The 23,386-nt window shown below is 38.6% G+C and overlaps 1 protein-coding gene across 1 annotated transcript; it reads right to left on the bottom strand.

Moving 5' to 3' along the window:
* Positions 1-4,321: 4,321 nt before the first annotated feature.
* Positions 4,322-23,227, bottom strand: MGC82221 (uncharacterized protein). Its single transcript, NM_001091493.1, is given in 9 exon segments — positions 4,322-4,501; positions 6,106-6,244; positions 8,062-8,197; positions 8,588-8,848; positions 11,311-11,530; positions 14,985-15,072; positions 16,496-16,637; positions 18,191-18,292; positions 23,199-23,227. Coding segments are annotated over 9 exon segments (1,134 nt in total). The 5' UTR covers positions 23,217-23,227; the 3' UTR covers positions 4,322-4,473.
* Between the last annotated feature and the right edge of the window lie 159 nt (positions 23,228-23,386).

The raw sequence follows: 23,386 nt of genomic DNA, 5'->3' as shown, positions 1-23,386 counted from the left end.
TATCAATATTATGATCATAACTTTGTACCAAAAAAAACCCTGTTTCAAAATTACATGCACTGGCATATTTACTTGAATTACTTAGACAGGGCTTTATACTTTTTGGAAATTGGCCTCAGGTGTGCATCCACAACCCCCCCATATTTAACCATTATACTTTTCTCAACATTATATTTATTTAAAAATGTACATGTTTATTACAATAATTTAAACTGTACTGCCCTCACGGCACTGTACTTAGGGTTGCTACCTTTTAAAAAAAAAATTACCGGCCCGGTGGGGGGCGGAAAAGAAGGGGGTGGGGCGTGACACAAAAGGGGGAGGAGCTGATGAGGGCCTGCAAAAGGGGCAGAGCCATGTGGAGTAGCATCACAAAAGGGGCGGGCCATGGGGGAGTAGCGTCACAAAAGGGGCGGGGCCACCCGAAGCCGACGAAAATGTAAGTTTTCATCGGCGGGCAGGGGATTTTGTAAATGGTATTACAAATTATCGGCAGCTACATTGCCGGTAAATTTGTAATACCGGCCCCGGCCCTGGCAGGTGTTTTACCGGCTAGGCCGGTAAAATACCTGCCGGGTGGCAACCCTAACTGTACTGTGTGTGTGCAGCTAGACAGTCAGCTAAACAATAGCTAGAATCTTCAATAAACAGAAGAAGTTGCTTTCTTGTAATATTTACTGGTGGATTCTACTGTTCTTATATCTTTTATATTTATATTTTTATGTGAAACTGAAAAACAATACAGATAACAGCGAATCAATATACGCATATGCAGAACAAATGTAAACACACTTACACATCTAAGCATCTAAGTGCAATAATGAATTTACAGACAATTGGTGTCCCAGGATTGAGCAAGAAACACCCAATGTCATGAGGAGAAAACATACAAAGTGAAAGCAATTTTACAACTTCCTGGTTTAGGTCGCTTCCTGCTTACATATTTAATACAGTACCTTTTTTTATAGCGGCCTCAGTGAGAGTGGCCACTAGATGGCAGTGCACCTATTAATAATGTAATTCTGCCAGAATCACTATGAGGGCAGCACATACTAAGACACCAAAGTATTATACAAGTGTATATTATAAAAAAAAGTCTATATAGTAAAAGGTGTAAATATCATCTCTCCGAAAGGCGTCACCCCAGGTGTCTTTAAAAAGCTCTTTTAAATAGTTTATAGTGAATAAACTGAACTCTGGGATGAAAAGGCTGCAGAACATTTATTACAGGATTACATTTAAATGTCATCATTCCATAAACAATCAAGTGGATCAACATAAATAACACCACATAGTATGAAAGTTTGTATAACAAAAAATTTAACTCTTTAACAACTGTTAACTGGAATAATCTTGTAACTGCACAGCACAACTAGCGATGTCAGCTGTCACGTTAGCCTGGAACCTACCTCGTCCCCCAAACAGATTACCACAGTGGCCCCTTGCTTACCTCTGAGGTGCCAGGCCTGTCAAACACGCCTTAACCATACAACTCCCATCCTAACCAATCCGTTGTCTCCTGAGCTCGACCACCCCGCCACAATGACCCTCTATGCTACCACTATATGGGGGGAGGGAGGGCAGGTTGTTTCCCTGTGCTGCCTGAACAGGAATTAGGAGTAAGGACTTCCCTGCCCCCTATTTCTACCCCCCTTTTGTGACACTCCCCTGCCCCTTGACTCAACCAATCCCAACCCGCCCGTGGGGGCCTAAGTATCCTCAGTCCCTGTCATGCCCCCTATTCCCTACGATTTTCTTACGGGTCATCGGGGTACTGGATCACATCGGCTGCTTGATGCAGTCCTGCGACCCGTCTGCGCCCATTCGCAGCATTGTAATCCTTAGGGCCGAACGTTCGGATTCACTCGATATCGCCCTCCCATTAGTGGGCATATGTGGTTAAGATCCGCTCGTTTGGTGACCTCGGAAAATGAGCGGATCTAATAGTGTATGACCACTTTTAGGCTGCAGGAGGATTTCCCATTGTGTGATTTTGGCCAATTCTGCCATGAGGCTACATTATTGCACTGCAAATCAAAGAAGACCGTCGAAAGAGACCGTCGCCAGTGCAGTTTCACTCCCTATCACCAGGCGAAAGATGGTTACTCCGCAAATTCACTAAAGTGTGAATTTTACAGAACGTTTCCTCTTTCGCCCTTAGACCAGACGAACTGATAAGATAAGTTGAAGCTATATCCACCTCAATCTTATGTCAGTGACATCATATCCTGTATTCCGAAAAGTCATAAAAGTTCTTAAAAACGCTGGCATTTTTTCACATTTTAAAGCAGGATTGCCTTCAAAAGTCCTACCTATTTTTGTGTCAACATTTTTTTTTCAACCACATTTGTTATAGGATGGGCTCATGTCTAGGACAGTAGAGGAAATGCTCGCACTGATGAATTAACGCTAGTGAAATTTTGCCAGCGTTCTGCTGCCCAGACGCAACTTCACAATTTAGTAAATTAGCGTAGTGGTAGTGAATTTTTGCCTGGCGAAGTGGCGCGAATTGTGTCGGATCGTTCGCTGGCGAAAATTCGACCTTTAGTGAATTTGCCCCATTGAGACAGAGAAAGATGCAACCAATGTTCCCTGTAATTCCTTCTCGGCTATGTGCACACATTTAAAATTTTTGTGCACAGTTTTTAAAAACTGTGTGCTCAAGTCAGAATTACTACAAATCTTTGTGTGCACCACAATTTGTTGTGTGGGCCTCAAAATTTGTGTGGGCCACTTAACATTGGCTTCCATCAGGTCTTAACCTATATATAACTGTGTGGTTGAAGTTTTGTGTGAGTGGGTGCTGTATGTCTATGACGAAGCAACCTTGTAGGAGTCTTATGTGACATATATTTTTTTTCATGGGGCAGAAAAAGAGTACATGGTGGTACATGTCACTGCAAGTTTTGTGTGTTTGAGTTTGCAGAGCTTGTGTATGCTCTGCTGCAATCTAAGGGTTCCCCACTGACCAAAACACTGTTCAGTCAAAACAGACCAATTCACAATCCTACATGGAGAACACTGCAAAACTAAGAGAAAAATTTATCAAAGGTCGAGTTTTTCGAGTGTGGTTTCAGTAAAAACTCGAATTTTTTGGGTTAAAAAAAGCTCTAATTTTTCAAGATTTATGATGGCCTGGAGCTGGAAATAGCTCAAATAGCTCAAATCTGAAACCAATTCAGAATGTTTGTAGCCTTTTTTATGGTGGTTTTCGCTCAAAAACAATAACTTCGAGTGATTCAAGTTTTTTTTCGGAAGAATGATGTCATATAGTGACTGAATGTTAAAAATTTTGGCTCAAAGTTAACAGAACCGTAACAAAACCGAAAAAAGCAATATTATATGAGCTACACCTCAGTTTTATGACCTGTGGAAACAGCCTTGGCCGCAATCTGCTGCATTTATATGAACTTGTAAATCACCATACATTTCATAGTGGTGGTACTTTATCTATTAGATATATTAGATACATTATGTACAATATCGAATCAAATCTAGGACTCCTTTATAGTTCTAGGTCCCATTGTATGTGTTTTTTTGCAAACTACAACTTAAAATTGCATAAAAAGTGTACAATTGACAAAGCAATTATCTCTTTGACCATGGCTTGTTAGACACCCTACAATATGGTTGTCAGCCATAACATTCCACACAAATGTCTCTAATATGATTCACCAATGATTGGTCATCCACAAAAGCCAAAAAACTTTTTCTCCATATTTATACTGCTAGAGCCCTCAGCAGATTTTGACACCCTCTCCTCTTTCAGTACATCTATATTCTTAAGGTACTACCAGTTAGGGCAAGCTGTGCGACACCCAGGTGGGTGCAAACCTAAGCTGCAGGACAATTCCCTCTTTTTAATTCTGCCATAAAACTACATAATTGCAGTTGTGAGCTGGGCATGAGAAAATCACTGTGTGACCTCAGTTGAGACTGAGACAAAGAAGATGCAATTCTGTTGAGTTGAGTGAAAATTGTTGGCCCACCTATACTTGGAAGGCTGAACTAGGTGTTCCATAACTGTGAAGTGCTTCAATGAAATGCTTGGTTTACTGGAAAGTGTGCTTGACCCAGGCATACAGTATATATCACATTCATTTGTGGTCAAGTTTTGTTTTGGTTTTTTTTTGCTGCCCCCCCTACTTTAAACAAATATAATCTAACTTTGATGTCAGTGAACTGTATCCCCAGCAATCTGTTTATGTCCTATGTACTTCATACAGTATACCTCCCAGTACTAGTTTCTTACAATGCTTGTACAGTTGATGCAACAGTGAGCTTCTGATGTAGCAGGAGTATAAATTTGAGCACACTTATAAACAATGTGAAAGCGTGTTTATTTTTTTTCCACTGGTAAATGAAAATCACTATATTAGTATGCTCTAAATCATCATGCTGCAGGTAAGCTTAAAGTTGATTTCTCTGTATAACTTTTAAAGTTGTCCACTGAAGATCCTTCAAATACTGGAATTAGCAGAAATACAGAACAGTGCGAAGGCTGCAATGAAAAAATATATAATATTTTATCTTACACATGATTCCATATGTGCACGTCTTTCCAATACATTACCCCCCTTTGTAATACTCATAATTTTCTTTTCACACACTGGTATGCTAGGTTGGCTGGTGTCATTGTACCTTCATATTTTGATCATATTGGGGGAAATCACAAAAGAGGTGGTGTGAATAACAAAAAGTTAAAGGCAAAAGGGTTGCATGGCAAATTAATGACTCGTATCTGTCAGTTTCATGGATTTACCATAATCTAGCCATATTTTTAAGCATGCTCAGTAGCCAACGGCTAAAGTAAATACACAAAGGAGGAGGCTGAGGGGTTAGAGGAGGAAAGGGAATCATAAGTGATTAAGTGGATGATGCAGCCTTACTGTTAAGCTTTGAACAACCGGAGTGGCATGCATTTTTAAAGATTTCAAAGAGGCTGTTCACTGATTCACAAAATTGTTTGTGGGGAGTTTACATGTCCTTTAAGCTATAAGTTAAGTTATTAGTAGTGAAGGGCGAAGAAATTTACCAGGTATGGATTCCCAGGAGAAAAATCCGGTAAGACAAAAAAAATTTGGCGTGCGTCAAAATTATTCAGATGTCCACCGACTTTAATGCATTTGGACAAAAAAGTCGCACGTATAAAAATTGTCATTTGCATCAAAATTTACATTATTCTGCATTGTTCACACCTTTAACACCTCTATTGTTCACGCCTGTAAAATCCTGTACTGTTCCTCAGGTCCTGAGTCCTGGGTTCTTCAAACCCAAACTGCTGGAGGGCACCAGCATTGTATCACTGTATATAGCACAGCATGAACTGTTCATCTTAGAATAGTTCTGATAGGGTCTGCCTGTAGTCTGCCTTCCCTATGCTCCTGGTGTGTGCCATACTCTACATGCCCTACTCTGCCTGTGTGTGCCTGCCCTTTTCTGTCTCTGTGTGCCATACTGTGTCTGTCCTATGCTCTCATTGTGTGCCATACTCTGCCTTCCCTATGCTCCCTGTGTGTGCCATAATCTGCCTTCCCTATGCTCCTTGTGTGTGCCATACTCTGCCTGCCCTATGCTCTCTGGGTGTGCCATACTCTACCTTCCCTATGCTCCCTGTGTGTGCCATACTCTGTCGTCCACTTGCTCCTTTGTCATACTCTGCCTGCCCTATGCTCCCTTTGTATGTCAAACTCTGTCTACCCTATGCTCCCTGGGTGTGTCCTACTCTGCCTGTGAGCAACACTCTGCCTGCCCTACTCTGCCTGTGGGAAGTGAGCCTGGTAGGGGTTATTAAAAATTGGAAATTGTTGATGAGTGATATCCCTGCAGTAAGCACCAATCATTTGGTTTTTTTTTTTTGGTGTGCTACCACTATTAATGTGGACATGGTCTTAAAATTTCGTATGGTAACATGGGTGTGGTTTGAAATAGCTATGGTTTAAAAATCTGATCTAAGTGATGCTTGTGATAAAAAAAATGGCAACTTGCACATGAAATGAGGTTTTAGTCTACTGTGGTGAACTGGGATCTGTATAACCCCTGGGTGCAGGCATAGTTCGTGTTTGAATTTTATCAGTAACTAATCAGTTACTGTTAATAACCTACCTTTCTCCTTTGTGCAAGAGATCAAATCCTTCATTGATATTTTGCAGTGGTAGCCTGTGAGTTATCAGCCCATCCAGTTCAAACTTCTTTGCCATAAAATCAGCAACCAGTTTTGGGACACAATCCCTGCCCTTCCATCCTGTAATATATTAGTAATATTTCTAAGAATATTTATATATCTCTCTTCATTGTCATCTGGGTGTAGACTGGATAGGCATAGGATCTGTTATCCAAAAAGCTCTGAATTACAGGATGGCCATCTCCAATAGGCTCAATTTTAATCAAATAATTTAAGATGTTTAAATTGATTTCCTTTTTCTCTATAGAATTAAAAAATTACCTTGTATTTCATACAAATAAAGATATGATTGAACCATATCAGAGGGAAAACAACAATATTGGGTTAATTAATATTTCAATGATTTTCTAGCAGACTTAAGTTATGGAGATCTAAATAACAGAAAGATCCCCTATCTGAAAAACCATAGGTTCTGAGTATTCTAGATAACAGGTCCCAAATCTGTACTATTATTCTTCAGCAAGACCCATACTGTTCTTGTATATAACATTTTAAATGAACATAGTAATTTTGATTAATTGAATTTGTGATATAGTTAGCTCACAGCAAATGTCTTGTATACTTGTATATTTTTATGGCCCCAGTCTAATGATATTTAAGTACTCTTTGGATTGACTCAGAGTCAGATTACACGTGACTAACATGTCTCAAACATCATCCAATCCACAAATTTTCATTATTGTGTATGAGACATACTGTATATATATTTGCAACTGTCCTTCACATTAACCTCAAGCTGGTGAAAGTTTGAACAAAGTTTTCAGAAACTGACCAGTGATTTCAGTTGTTGCTCACAAACCATGAATGTTTTTACCAGTCCAAAAAATCTTCCTTTATCCTATTTTTCTAAATGTGGGGCTTATCCTACTGAGAGCCCTAACCAGTAGATAGAAGCACATGAAAGCCAATGAGGATAATATTTGTAAAATATGTTTATGCACTCTCCTAGATATTCCTGAAGCCTAGTCTGTAGACCAATAAGAAAAACATTTTCCAATATTTTCATATATGTGTAATTATTATTTATTTATTAGTATGAGACGACAGTCGTCCTGACCAAATTTTAGGAATGAAGTGAAAAGAAAAAGTCTGAAGACCAATGTTTTCCCTAAAAGCATTTGATTATCCAGAGCCTACCCAAAATTGTTGACCAAGGTATGGTATCCATTCTGCAGAATGATGTCACAGTGACAGAATCTTTACAATTTGGCCACAATGTTAAAAGAACCATAACGGCACAGAAACAAAGGGGTATTATGTGAGATAAACCTCAGTTTTGTGACCTGTAGAAACACCATTGGCTGCAATCTCCTGAATTTATATGATCGAGGAACCATAAGCTACCCTATTGCCTTATATCTAGTATAGGTAAATCTAAAAACAACTGGACTTGCTGAGTAATCAATGAAAATGTTTCACTACTCATCCGAGCAGCTTCTTCGGTTCAACTGACTGGTGTGGGAAGCACCTAGCGCAAGCAGCCAAAGTACTCATTGGGGTTGAGTGCATCATTTCCACCATCTGGAGAGTAGGAACCTATGTATCAGTTATAGATGCCCCTTAATTGTGTACAATACAATGTAAAAACCCTGGGCAGGTCAGTGATGCAGTGGTTGGAATTGCTGCCGTGCAGTTCTGGGGGTCTAGGTTATTTCAGCTAGGGTACTTTCTGCAAGCAGTTTGTATTTACTCTTTTTGAGGTTAATCTGGTTTCCTGCTGAAATTGATCATAACTGAATATGATAGGGACTTAAGACAGTTAATCATCTGTACTGAATCAGTGACTGATGTGAATCATCCATAAATTCTGTAAGTGCTGTGTAAAATGTGAGTCCTATATAAACACATAATAATATTGCAATACCAACATATGTTACCTCCAAATAGAGTTCCTTTCAAAGTGCGTCCTGTGAGTATCTCCATAGGATTCAAGTTCAGTTCTGCTGCTAAAGGAGCTACACCAAGAATCACTGATGTACCATATGAATAGTTTGTGGATAGAAGAGCAGATGCCTAAGAAACATACCCAGAATGAAAACCTCCCATGTTCATACAAACAGAATTATTTTAAAAAACAAATAATACTTATTGTCCTACAGTTGTGGAATGTGATTAATGTCATATCTTCAAAAATTACCTGGCAGAGTTTTCCATGATTTTAGTGTATTTACAATAAAGACCACAAAAAAAAAAGACCAGAAGCAAAAATGTTGTATCTACCAATACTGAACCTCATTCCCCATATAGCTACATAGTCTCTGGTATCTGTTCTGCCACATTCTGTACAAAAGAAGCATGATGCATAGAATGGGGGTAAAGTTTGTATCATTACAAATGCAGACATTATGTCACATTCAATAATACAGTGTTTAGTTTATTATCATCTTTGCTGTGTTTACTAACCATGACACTGGTGTTTCCAACACACTCAAATGAATAATCTAGTCCCCCTTCAGTCATTTTTTCCAACACTTTGTGGATAGGCTCCTTATAATCATTTGGGTTGACACATTCTGTAGCTCCTATTTCTTTAGCTTTTGGAAACTTATCACTGTTTGTATCCACTCCAATGATCTTAGCAGCACCAGCTACTCTACATCCAATAACCACAGAGAGACCAACACCACCCAGGCCAAACACAGCACATGTGGACCCTTGTTTAACCTGTTGGGGGAAGAAGAATGCACAGATTATTTATTTATTTAGGAATGAAATAATAAGAAAAACTGTAATATATTGACATCTCTCTCTCTTTTTCTCCAGGTTCTATTCCAGCCAAGAAACTATTTGTATTGAATGTGTATGTTCATCCTGTGTATGCATGAATTTCCTCTCTCACTACATAAACATAGGTGCCGGTTAACTGGCATATCATAAAATTGACCATAATGTTTGTGAATGTGATAGGGACCTTAGATTGTAAACTCCACTGGTGCAGTCATGGTGCATAATCTCTGTACAGTACTGTAGAACTTTTAGATATAGAAAAATAATAATCACAAAGTAAATACATGAGGCAAAATGGAGCAAACCTTTGTGGTTATATGAGAACTTCAAAAGTAAATGCCACATCAAAAGTAAATGGTTTGTAATCTAATATAGGGAATATATAAGGGAATCATGGACCCATTGGGTCATGCCTTCCCTCCTCATTCCAAAAGAAACAAGAAGAGGTCCCCTTTTGAATAATACTCCTGTGCCTTTGTTCCACAAAGTTATTGCAAAGGAACATCTGTAACAAAGGCTATCTTAAAATTTAGGAGGTAGTGCTTTGGTCCCTCCCCCTACAAACTGACAAGTGGCAAAGGGCAGTGAGATGAGAAATGGAACCCTGCAGCCCTAAATCTTAGAATCAGGATTCATAGTTTGCCTCCTGCAAATGTATGAATAACAAAAGTTGGCCGACTAGTTCCATTTTAGGCTTAAAATATTAGAATTTCAAATATCAAAAAGCAGCATTTAAATCGCAAACATTCTGTTCCCTAATCATTCTACAGTATATTAGAGGGAAAATTGTGGAAGCACTCAAGGCTAAATCAAAATATATTTAAATATAATGGAAGTGCTACTTACAATGCACTTCCCTGGGCCCCTGTCTCATAAATAATTCAGTATAAATGCAAGTGCATGTTTACAAAACAGGGGTTTTTAGTTACCAAAGTTATGATCATAAAATTGAAAAGCCACCATACCACGTCAAGGTAAACCCCATATGGCAGTCCCTAACTTATTTTAAAAAGAAAGATTTCTCTGCATAATAGCATTACCTGTGTTCAGTGTGTGTTGAGCATTGGTTTCAATTTGAAGGCTGAATCCTCCCCCGCCAGTAAAGGCTTTTAAGAGAGAGGGATTGCCCAAACCAACGCCCACATTTAAAAGCGTAGGACCACCAATAGTTTTAAAGGGTGGGTATGGGGTGCTATTGAAAAACCACATGAAGCTATGCCACAGCTTCAGGCCAATATACTATATTAGAGGGAAAATTATGGAAGCACTCAAGGCTAAATCAAAATATATTTAAATATAATGGAAGTGCTACTTACAATGCACTTCCCTGGGCCCCTGTCTCATACATAATTCAGTATAAATGCAAGTGCATGTTTACAAAACAGGGGTTTTTAGTTACCAAAGTTATGATCATAAAAAACCTTTAAAACTATTGGTGGTCCTACGCTTTTAAATGTGGGCGTTGGTTTGGGCAATCCCTCTCTCTTAAAAGCCTTTACTGGCGGGGGAGGATTCAGCCTTCAAATTGAAACCAATGCTCAACACACACTGAACACAGGCAATGCTATTATGCAGAGAAATTTTTCTGTTTAAAATAAGTTAGGGACCGCCATATGGGGTTTACCTTGACGTGGTATGGTGGCTTTTCAATTTTATGATCATAACTTTGGTAACTAAAAACCCCTGTTTTGTAAACATGCACTTGCATTTATACTGAATTATTTATGAGACAGGGGCCCAGGGAAGTGCATTGTAAGTAGCACTTCCATTATATTTAAATATATTTTGGTTTAGCCTTGAGTGCTTCCACAATTTTCCCTCTAATATCCCTAATCATTCTGCCAATTACAACATTTATTGTTAATGTCCATAAGTTATGATTATGCACTGTGGAATAGGCAGGCACAATGGAAATATGGATCTCCAGGTGGGTGCCAAGGCCTTTACTTTAGAGAATCTCAGGTTGTCCCAGTGAAATCAAGAAGACTTTGCCCAATAGTAGGCCCAGTGATTGTAATCATTATTATTTTTATCACAGAGGCGCCTGGCGTGTTTATACAAAGACACTGTTGTTTTTGCTCCCGTTCCATATTGCCTGATGAAGCAGGAAATGCCTGCGAAACGCGTTGCAATACTGTTTTGTGAATAAACTATTATTGAAAATTACCACTTTCGTTGGTGTCTGCTTGGAGGAGGTAAGTTCATTACTACCTCCTCTGAATTACCCATTGGGTTTTTAAGTGCTTTTAGCTATTTTTTATCCTTTTGGCGCCTGTTTTGTCTTACTACATTATTATTATTATTATTATTATTATTACTCATAACATAAATACACAGATAGACTTTGCAAACATTTCCAGACAGACCACCCAATTATAAACTAGTTCCACACTTCTTACCTGGGCAGTGTTTAGAACAGAGCCATAACCAGTAGAAAACCCACAGGAAATCAAACAAACTTTATCTAGAGGAGCATCATCCTGTATCTTAGCAACTGCTATTTCATCCAACACAGTGTATTCAGTAAAGGTGCTGGTATGCATAAAGTGGTGGATTAGCTTTCCCTTGCATGTAAATCTGCTGGTGTTGTCCAACATCATTCCAGTATATTTTCCAAGGCTGGATGAAAAGTATGTTAGAAAACAATCAGTATAAAATAATGCTGTAAATATTGTGCAGAGAATCTAGAAAAAAATAGGTACATTTGCTTGGTTGAGTTTTCTATAAGCAAAGCAAGATCAGTGCCTTCGGTTTAAAGTCTTGCCCATGCACAGTAGCAACTTGCCACAGTTGCAGAAAAATAATTGGAAGAAAAATTAGAAATAATGTTATGTTGTGTAATTTGTTTGTCATAGGGGTCACATTCCAACTGTGTATTGAAACTCCTACCACCTATACAGAACTGTCACAATGCATTGTACTCATGATCATTATGATCTTTGACCAATTAAATTTTATTTTCAGATATCTTTTAAAGGCCCAGAGCAGATATGTGTGGTCCAATATGCTGCTTACTCACTAGCTGTGCGGTCAGTGTCAGACATCTCAGAACACCTTTACAATGTAAACTTTCTACTAGGAAGGAACATGTTGTCCTACCCATTACATAGTCCAGCAATCCCAGAAGTCTACTCATTATACAAGGAATATGTAAAGTATTTTTCTTTTAATTAACAATGATAATAATCTTAAATTTATTTTAAGTACAAATAAAGTAAGCTCTAGAAGTGCTCAGCAAGTTACTAAACTCGTGTTATTTAACTGCCAAAAGCTTTTTCGCCATGTACTGTATTATAGAAAATTACAAATTAGAGTTTAGTAATGTGCATTTGCACTGGCAAATCAGTATGATCATACTACTGAATGGGACATCTGGAAAAATGCCCTTCTTTGGGAAAAAAGCCCCTTCTGTGTCGGCACTCAGATTTTGAGCAAATACAGTACCTACTAATTTCCCAAAACTTTATGCCCCCCCCCTTGTCCAAGTGGGCCTTAATTACTACATAGCCCACAAAAGATGTATAACCCTTAGTGCTTACCACAGAATTTTATAATTTCATATAATACACAAAAGCCATGAATATCTTGTAAATTATATCCTTATAAACGGTGAGTTCTGATGTCATCAGTTATAAACGGTGAGTTCTGATGTCATTTCTGTCACATGACTCACTAAAATTTGTGTATTATAATTAATAAAGTACCTCCAGTTGTAAAATATGAGGATATTATAAGTTACCTCGGAGTTCCATGACCTGTATAAAAACACTCGGCCTTCGGCCTCGTGTTTTTATATGGTCATGAAACTCCTCGGTAACTTATAATATCCTTATATTTTACAAAAGGGGGTACTTTATTCACTATATAATACACAAGAGCCATGAATATCCTGTAAATTATATCCTTATAAACGGTGCTTAGTGATGTCATAAGTTATAATCGGAGCTTAGTGATGTCATTTCTGTCACATGACTCACTAAATCTTTTGTATAATAATAAATAAAGTACCCCTTTTGCAAAATGAGGATATTAGAAGTACATCGGAGTTCCATGACCTTCGGCCTCGTGCTTTTATATGGACATGGAACTCCTCTGTAACATATAATATCCTTATATTTTACAATAGGGGGTACTTTATTCACTATATTACATTTAAACCCCTGAGGGCTCTTAATTTCTGTTTACCCCATTAAGTTGGCTGCCTCACTTTGTTGTATCTTGTTGCCTGAACCCAGTCATTCATCCTGTAGTCTGTAGGCTACTACTTCACATCTCCATGCTCCTTTCCAGTTGCGCCATCTCTCAGTATGAATTTCCTTTATTTCCCCCTTGTGGGCTTTCATGAATAAATGGGGGGTTCTTCATATCAGATTCTCTGGTGGTCCCCAGGTGCCCCAGTCCCTCACTGTTGAATGACACTGCTATTTGGATTGCTCAGTTGGCTTGTTATACAATAAAGTATTTGTGTGTTTGTTTAATAAACACTGGCACCCAGCATATTGTTGTTCTGTTAGTAAATTGTGCAAAATTAAGGTAGTTCACGGTAGTAAATTATCATGAGATACAGTGGTGTGAAAAACTATTTGCCCCCTTCCTGATTTCTTATTCTTTTGCATGTTTGTCACACAAAATGTTTCTGATCATCAAACACATTTAACTATTAGTCAAAGATAACACAAGTAAACAAAAAATGCAGTTTTTAAATGAGGGTTTTTATTATTTAGGGAGAAAAGAAATCCAAACCTGTGTGAAAAAGTAATTGCCCCCTGAACCTAATAACTGGTTGGGCCACCCTTAGCAGCAATAACTGCAATCAAGCGTTTGCGATAACTTGCAACGAGTCTTTTACAGACTTTATTCAGCTTTATTTGAGGGGTTTCTAGCATGAACCGCCTTTTTAAGGTCATGCCACAACATCTCAATAGGATTCAGGTCAGGACTTTGACTAGGCCACTCCAAAGTCTTCATTTTGTTTTTCTTCAGCCATTCAGAGGTGTATTTGCTGGTGTGTTTTGGGTCATTGTCCTGCTGCAGCACCCAAGATCGCTTCAGCTTGAGTTGACGAACAGATGGCCGGACATTCTCCTTCAGGATTTTTTGGTAGACAGTAGAATTCATGGTTCCATCTATCACAGCAAGTCTTCCAGGTCCTGAAGCAGCAAAACAACCCCAGACCATCACACTACCACCACCATATTTTACTGTTGGTATGATGTTCTTTTTCTGAAATGCTGTGTTACTTTTACGCCAGATGTAACGGGACGCGCACCTTCCAAAAAGTTCAACTTTTGTCTCGTCGGTCCACAAGGTATTTTCCCAAAAGTCTTGGCAATCATTGAGATGTTTTTTAGCAAAATTGAGACGAGCCTTAATGTTCTTTTTGCTTATAGTGGTTTGCGCCTTGGAAATCTGCCATGCAGGCCGTTTTTGCCCAGTCTCTTTCTTATGGTGGAGTCGTGAACACTGACCTTAATTGAGGCAAGTGAGGCCTGCAGTTCTTTAGATGTTGTCCTGGGGTCTTTTGTGGCCTCTCGGGTGAGTTGTCTCTGCGCTCTTGGGGTAATTTTGGTCGGCCGGCCACTCCTGGGAAGGTTCACCACTGTTCCATGTTTTTGCCATTTGTGGATAATGGCTCTCACTGTGGTTCGCTGGAGTCCCAAAGCTTTAGAAATGGCTTTATAACCTTTGAAATTGAACTCAGGTGTGAAAAACCACATTTAAGTTATTTTTTAACAAGGGGGGCAATCACTTTTTCACACAGGACCATGTAGATTTGGAGTTTTTTTTCTCCCTTAATAACGTAAACCTTCATTTAAAAACTGCATTTTGTGTTCAATTATGTTATCTTTGACTAATAGTTAACGGTTTTTGATGAGCAGAAACATTTAAGTGTGACAAACATGCAAAAGAATAAGAAATCAGGAAGGGGGCAAATAGTTTTTCACACCACTGTATGTTAGCAAAATCAGCTCTCACCTGTAAAACTGCTCTATACAACCACAGTAAGTTTCATTCTATAAAGGTGATATGCAATATTTTTAAATGTTACAGTGGACTAAAAAATGTCACTCACTCCGATTTGAAGCACATGTTGCTCTTGGGATCTAAACAGTTTTGGCATTCTCCACACTGGGGTTGAAAGAGTGCGATGACTTTGTCTCCTACAGAGGGAAAGTTACAGCAGTGAGCATTGAAAGAGTTCTTTCCAAAACTATATTCTAAAAACAGAACATTTAACATACTGGAAGAAAAGTGGTCAATACATCATACAGCTACTGCAGAGGCTCACTTCCCATAACTCACCACCTCCATTTCTGGTAATAACAGACAGATAGAACAGTGGAGTTGGTGAAAGCCATGTCTGACTGCTTTACTTCATGCCACAGATCAATGTCCAGGGTCATACACAGTTGAAACACAACTTATTTTTTTGCATTTTGTTCCCTGCACCTTGAAAAAAAAATGCTGTATGTCCCTCCAGCCCGTGAATACAACACTTCCACAACACTTCTTGTGTTAGTCAAAGATGTATTCATGAAGATGTCTGTCTGTACCACATGGTAGGTGAGAAGGACAGGGATGTCTTTTACACACAAGTGCAGGGCTTAGCACCCTGCTCCATGCAAGCTGGCACTAGGTGCAGAGTGTCAGACTGCAGAAACAAGTGTTTTTACAATGAGCATTGAGGAGTGCACTTTTACATGTCTTTTTAGCTCTTGCGTCCAGGCTCATATTAAATGATACCTACAATCTTACAGGGAGCATTACATTTGGTTGCCTGAATCAGTGATCTCAGCAAACAGATGACATTTTAAAATTCAAGCTGGAGTGAAGCAGACCAGAAAGGCAAAAAACTTAAAACTATTTAAAACTCAATATATTTTAAAATAGATGTGCAATTATAGATGCCAATCTATAGAATATAAATTTAAATTCAACGGTGGTGTCCCTTTAAATTTTCCAATTATTATGTTAGAAATAAGCAACCCTCCCATCCCTAACAAATTACCTTCACCTTTTTACCTGCATTTATAGAGATATCCTTCCTGTTCAATCACATATCCCTGGAGAAGAGGGCACTGAACGAATAACTGTTGTATCTGACCTGTTTAACAGCTCATAGCAAAAAAGGGAAAGATGCAGAGACCTGTATCACAGCCTTTAGATTCAGCACTGTTATTCAAAGCAGGATCCTAGAACGTCAGGCAGGGAGAACCATGTGAGCACCCCTTGCTTAGTTATACCCCTGTTCAAGATGGTGTTTTTGTATTTGTGGAATAATAATTTGTATTGTGTGATTTTAGGTGAAAGGTAGTCCTGTAAAGGGTCCTGTTTTTTTTGTACCAGTGTATTTTTTTAAATGTCCACTTTAATTTATTTATATTTGTGCTTCCTGCGTAGAACATAGTGTAATTAGTCCAGTACACAAAAAACAACGTTCTATATTTTTTCTGTGAAGAATATTCAATACTTTACAAACCAAAATACATCAATTGATATCAAAATGTAACTCTAATAAGTGTGTATGTTATAAATAAATAAATCATTAGGGCTGGCAGTCCTGTTTGTGCCCATTTTTTTCACCTGGTTTTACATTTTTCACTCCTGTGCCAACGCTTTCCACTATACCAGCACCTTCATGGCCCAGAATCACTGGAAACTTTATAGAACTGAATGATCCACTTAGTACCGTGTCATCTGAACCGCAAATCCCAGTTGCCACCATCTGCACAAAAGAATATTAAAAAATATTTATGCATGGACTAATGCATAAAAATTGCATAATCAATATTTAGATTAGAAACAAACCATTAGACCATCATGTAAAAATTCCAAAATTCTGAGAATTCAGTTTATTCAATTTAGGAGGGGGTTCCCACTGTGGGTTGTGTCACTAGACTAGGCAGCAAAAGATGGCAATCAAATGGCACCTTGTGAGTTTTAATGCCAGAATTCATGCAATTCCCACTTTGACAATAGCACTTGATGTGTGAGGAAACGTGCATGTGCAGTCGGGGTCACTTTGATGGATCAGCTGCAATTTTGGCTGGTGCAACAAAGCAAGCAGTTGTAATGACTCTGTATTTCTGGGGAAAACATTGCATTGTGGGAAAAAATGGGGTGATTTATTTTCAAAAATTTTGTTTTGCATATATATATACACACACAGTGTCGGACTGGGATACCAGGGGCCCACCCAAAAACCTTACACCAGGGGCCCTCAGTAAAACCTTAGACCAGGGACCCACTCTCAGTACTAATATTCTTTATCTCCTCAATCAACCTCTATTCTCCTAGTTTGTTTTCTTTACATACTATAATCTATTATTCCATCTATTTAGCCTCTTTGTTCTCATATAATAGGGAATGCCCATGAAATAGGCCAAAAGTTTAGCAGCAGGAGGACCAACTGACACTTTGGCCCACGGGGAGTTTTCCTGGTATCCTGGTGAGCCAGTTGATTAAATATTCATTTTGGAGGCAAAGTTTTCTTTTAAGCAACTGACTTCTTGTGTTTTAGGGATATGCTACTATATCCATCGATATTAAGAATCTTGGGGATTATGTATTAAAAGGTACTAAGTTTGCCCAGGGGCAGTAAACCATAACAACCATTCAGCAGGTAAAATGTACTGGTCACCCGTTTAAATACAAATATCTTATTGTTTGCTATGGGTTACTGCTGGGGGGGGGGGGGTTATTCTGTGTAACAAGTTTATGTCCCAAACCATCTAATGTCAAAATGAATCCTCTTACTCTGTATACATAATTCCCATAGAAATTATTTGGAGGAATTTTTGTAGGTACAGTCTAAATATAAATATATTGAAGTAGTACATTTTGTGGGACAGTCCTGCGCCTTGGACATGAAGGGTAAGCCATTTTGAAAAGTGGGCAGAGTTTGCATGGATCAGGGGCAGGTTGGAATGGGGGGGGTGTCCTAGTTTGTCCCTCATTTGATAAATGTTGGCGACTGGAGGAGCGCTATGCTTAGAGCAGCATTCACTAATGCAAAGTACTACAGCAGATTAAAACACACAGGGAGCCCAGTACTTAAAGCTTTCAAGAGACACTTGGTAAGAACAGTGCTCCCTAGCACCTTACAGCCCCTGATCCCTTGCTTGCACATATTGTTATGGAGTTTTATGCAGACCATTTTAGTGGATAATATGTTATTTAAGGGAGAAACTTTCACTACAAACTGTTTCCACAAAATGGAAAAGTAGTTACAGTATAACAAGTGCTTAAACAATAAAATAACAGTATGGAAATTTTCACCTTTACACGAATTTCATGTGCCTTTGGAGGAGCAACTTCAATGTCCTCAATGCTGAGAGGTTGCTTAGGTGCCCAGGCCACCGCAGCCTTGCACTTAATCACCTATAAAGGAAACGTTCTAGTGTTTAATCCATATTCAAACATCATTAGTAAATCAATTATAAATATAAAAATACAAAATAAAAATGTGCATAGCCTCTTACTGGAAAAAAATATATTTTTACTCCCTCCTTCCCCCTCCCACACGTCCTGGATCTGAAGGGATCAGTAGACCCACTTGGTCAATATGAGTTCAATGAATAGGGATTGTGCTGAACATAATTTTTGCCTATGATTTCTTGAGGGGGAAACTGAAGCTACTCCATATTTGGTCTTTGTGAGGTAGATGGATTATAACAGTATACAACCCTCCCTCCCTTCACCCTTTGTTACTATTTTGTTAGCAGTAGTCCACTATGCGGGTGGGATTCTCTCTTCACTGGCAATCTAATTATCTACTTCACAAGAACCAAACACAGAGTACCTTAAATTTATCTGTTTGCCATGTTTAGAATAACAAAAAGCATAGATTTTTCATGACTGAAAAACTGGCCAAAAAGTATGTTCAGCCCAAGAGCCCTATTCATTGCACTCATGTTAAGCCAGAAATACTGTCCCTTGAAGAGAAGAGGAAGCAGAGGATGCATAAGTTTTAGAGATTTTTAAAAACTGTGCTAAAATGTGCTTGAGCCTTGCACTCCAAATTCCATAAAAACCTTTATCTGGGATCTTAGGCTTCTGGAGTAGGGGTCCTCTACCTGTAGGGTTTCTACTTGTCCGGTTATGAAAAGGACAGTCAGGTTGGTTCTCATGCCAGCTGTCCAGGGTGACAATGCAATAGCGACCACACGCTTCATAGAATCAGAAGTACATTAAAGGGCAATTTCAAATGAACAAAAACAAATATAGTGGTTGGGTGGGGAGACCCTGTATTAATATATGGCTGCTGTACTGCATAACTACCTTTCCTTCTTCTTTAAGCTCAGTGTTTTAAAATTAAGCTAAACAGGCTATTTATTTTAGGATCAGCATTGCCAAAAATATAATAATACATTTTCATATATTATTTTTCATATATTACAATATAAAAATAATTTTAAATTCTGTTATTGCATTGTACTGGCATTTTGTAATTCTAGTCAGCTCCTGTCTCTGCTGGTTTCTATTTTTGTTGCCTAAACAAAATCCTACCTGGTTTATTGTTTTAAGGATTTACATGGTTTTAAAATATTCTGGAGCACTTTACAGAGTTTATTTATGATTTATAACAGTCTAATGACCTTACAATTCAAAGTCCCTATCATAAATCCATGCAAGAACAGGGAGAACATATCTGCTCATAGTGTCCTGGCTAGAACAGAACCTAGGACCACTGATGTGCAAGTCAGCAATGTTAACCCACTCAGGGATAAAGCCTCAAAGAAGAATTGCATCGTCTGCAATTATGCTGAAAATCCAATGTCTGGATGGGGTAACCTCTGGTGTTCAGAGTCAAAATGGCATCATGCCAAATTCTTTTGGTGCAATTTTGCATTGCTTTTTAACACTGGCTACAGTGGGAACCCCATTGCCATGTTTGACAGACTTACAAGCCTGGCACCAAAATGGCCAAGAGCAATGGATCGCTGTAGACATAAATACCTTTAACAGATGCTGTTAATTTGCACAATGTGTCGTTAAATCAGCTCTCATAAAAAATTTGCACCCCTGAGGGCTTACACCCACCCCAGTGAAACAAAAAAAAATCCCATCAGATGCTGCTACACACAGACTGCTGTATGCACAATAAATGGTAAGATAGTGGCCATGTCAATCAACCAATGTTTTTTTTCAGTTGCATGTGTAAATTCAACACGCTAAAGAAACCCTGTGCAAGGCGGTTGTTTATCCCAGGGCTCTTTTGCACTAAAAGTTGTACTAAATACACCATTCAACCTAGAGCAGCAGGACCCAGGCGCCACAGTTTAAACTGCAGCACCCTGCTCAGTTACCTGTCACATTGATCCGTTGCAGCTCTCTATAGTGCTCAACTAGGGGTGGGTGTGAGCAGTGAACAGTGGGCACTGCACCTGTCTCTTTTCTTGAGACTCCTTCAACTGTTTTGCACGGCATTGGCCTCTGAACTTGAACTTTTTTGTGCTCTGCAGAGCAGAACAATGAGGGACATTTAAAAGGGGATCCATGGGCTGTGCTGTGAAAATCAGGACTGTCCCACAAGATGTGGGACAGTTGGTAGGTATACTCTGGATACACTAGTTTCCTTCCACAGTCATAAAATAATACTGGCAGGGCAATTGTCCTCGGATAATGCCCCTGATTTATGATATGGAAATAGTATTGGAAGCTCCAGCTGATTAAAAAGAAAGGGATATACAATAGCTGCATGTCCTTGTGGGCCCTGGGAAAATTCACTTTTTTATCCATTCATTAAAGTGGTCCTTATGGGTTTAACCTAGTAAATGTATATCAGGCAATAGAATGTCATCTTTATTAGTAGCTATTAGTGTTTATTTTGCTTTATTTCTTAAACTTCTCTCTGCAACTGTTCATTATTGACAAATATATCCTGCTGAAGAAATTATATTTCGAAAAAGAAAAACCAGCTACGAAGAAATCAATGTAGCTCATGCAAAAAGCAGTAATATAAATAGTGCATTGTTTTGGGAAAAAAAACTTTGATGAACTGTATAGCTGCCAGGATTGCAAAACACTGTTGCCTAAGATGTTAGTAATTAAATGTTTAAAGTAGGTGTGAGTGCAGGAATCTGTTTGCAAGCAGACTTTGAAAATATTCAGTTTATTATTTGCAATCTTACACTCTTTCCATACTACACTGCTGGCTGAGGCATAGGTGAAATAGAGCATTATCATGGCTGTTATGGGGTCTCTGATCATGAAGTAGACTTTTGCATTCTGCTGTCCTTAAATATACTGAATCAAACAATACCGTCAAATAGTTGAATAAGGTCAATGATCTCTGCAGTTAAATGGGTGGTTCACCTTTAAGGTAACTTTTAGTATTTTATAGAATGGTCAATTCTAAGCAACGTTTCAATTGGCCTTCATTATTTTTTTTATAGTTTTTTTAATTACTTGCCTTCTTCTGACTCTTTCCAGCTTTCACAAGGGGGGTCGCTAAAAACAAATGCTCTGTAAGGCTACAAATGTATTGTTATTTCTAATTTTTTATTACTCATGTTTCTGTTCAAGCCTCTCCTAATCATTTTCCAGTCTCTCATTCAAATAAGTGCATAGTTGCTAGGGTAATTTGGACCCTAGCAACCAGATTGCTCAAACTGCAAACTGGAGAGCTGCTACATAAAAAGCTAAATAACTCAAAAAACACAAATGATAAAAAATGAAAACCAATTGCAAATTGTCTCACTTTCTTCATCATACTAAAAGTTAACTCAAAGGTGAACAACTCCTTTAAATGAGTAAGACAAGTTACTGTATAAAAATTTAACTACAGGCAGTCCCTGGGTTACGTACGAAATAGGGTCTGTAGGTTTGTCCTTAAGTTGAATTTGTATGTAAGTTGACACATATACATTGACCTGTTGCAATTTTTTGTCTTAACATAGTATTTATTTTTACATTTTGTGCTCCACTGTAGACAACACAAGCCAGAGGGGATTGGGGCATTTGGTTTAGTAAAGCTAAATGCTAATAAAGACCAAGCAAACCACAGTACATTACTGTAATATCCTCTCTTTGTAAGTATGAGTTGTATGTAAGTTGGATGTTTGTAACTCAAATTAATTTCTATCTGCAAAAACTCTTTTTATAGACCCCAAGACAAATGGCATGAGACGTTTTGTTGTAGGTCTTCCTCAGAGGACTTTGGAGGTCAAAATGCACTAGGTATCACAAACCTTTAAGGAAATCTCACATTGCACACACTTTTTGTGTGTATATGTCCCTGAAAAGGTTGTTTTGCTTCTGTCCATGAAAGCAATATGAAAAGCTAGGGGTAAACAGATGCCTAAGACACAGTGGATATGGGGTCACAGTACCTAAAAGGTAGATGCTGATGTGTTTCCTTGATGCATGGAAGGGCATTACTAGCCCATCTATGCCAACTACTGCCAAGATAGTGCAACTAGTGCCCATGGTCTACAGCACACATTCAAGTGAGCCAGGGCCCGGAGAGTGGAGTTTTGATCATCACCGGCAGCAGAGGAGGGGGCACTGGGGGAGTTGCCAGTGCAGGTGGGCTGGCAAAGTAATATTGTCATGGGCAATTTAAAAATGTATACAGTGACAAACATTCTACAAAGCTTTATAGAGATTGTAAAATTTTAGGTCCTTATTGTATTCACAGACCATGGCCAGTTTTAATAGAAACCAGTTAACCTGTCTTTATGTTTTTGCAATGTGGAAGGAATGCATAGTACTACAGTGCTACGCAATATGTTGGCGCTATATAAATACATGTTAATAATAATAATAATAATAATACTAGGCAGAACCCCAACCAGACATGGGGAGAACATACAAACTCTTTTCAGACTACACCCTGGCAGGAATTGAGCAATCAAGGAGTTGCACCACAATGCAGCAATGCCAAGTCTTTGCCCTGTTTAAGCAAAAGTGTGAAATTTTGGCAATTTTGTAAATTTTGCCAGGACAACACTGGGGCATAAACATTGTTCTTGAGATTAGTTAGTTGCCCCACCCAAACTCCTTGCATCTATGTATGTATGTTTGATATAGTGTTTGACAGTTTTGGTAAACAGACCCCCCTTAGGGTGCTTAGGTATAATCATAAAGAACTCAGAGAATGTTTTATTTATTTCCATATTCTTTTGTGTGTTTTATATGCCATTATAGCTAGAATATAATAATTACATAAAAGTAAGATTTGTGTTCTTCATCCCCACACTAACAATATTCACTCAAGCTACAGGCTTCCATGCATTTATATATATCTTTCTTAAATCTAAAGAGACAGCAACAAACTGCTTACGTTTCCGGCAGTGGTCATCTCGATGTCTGTGTTTCCCAGATGCAATCCGTAGGAATAAAACTTTCCAGCACATATGAATTTGCAGGTGTCACATGCAAAACCACAACACCTCCTGCAGGGTAGGGACTGTGGTTTGTTCTGAGTCTTAAAGCTACACCTAGATAATACAAAATCCTGCTAAAATGTTG

This window comes from Xenopus laevis, chromosome 1L (genome assembly GCF_017654675.1).
Source record: "Xenopus laevis strain J_2021 chromosome 1L, Xenopus_laevis_v10.1, whole genome shotgun sequence".
In the NCBI taxonomy this organism is placed as follows: Eukaryota; Metazoa; Chordata; class Amphibia; order Anura; family Pipidae; genus Xenopus; species Xenopus laevis.
The sequence above is the reverse complement of the archived record's forward strand: the minus strand, read 5'-3'. Positions and strand labels throughout refer to the sequence as shown.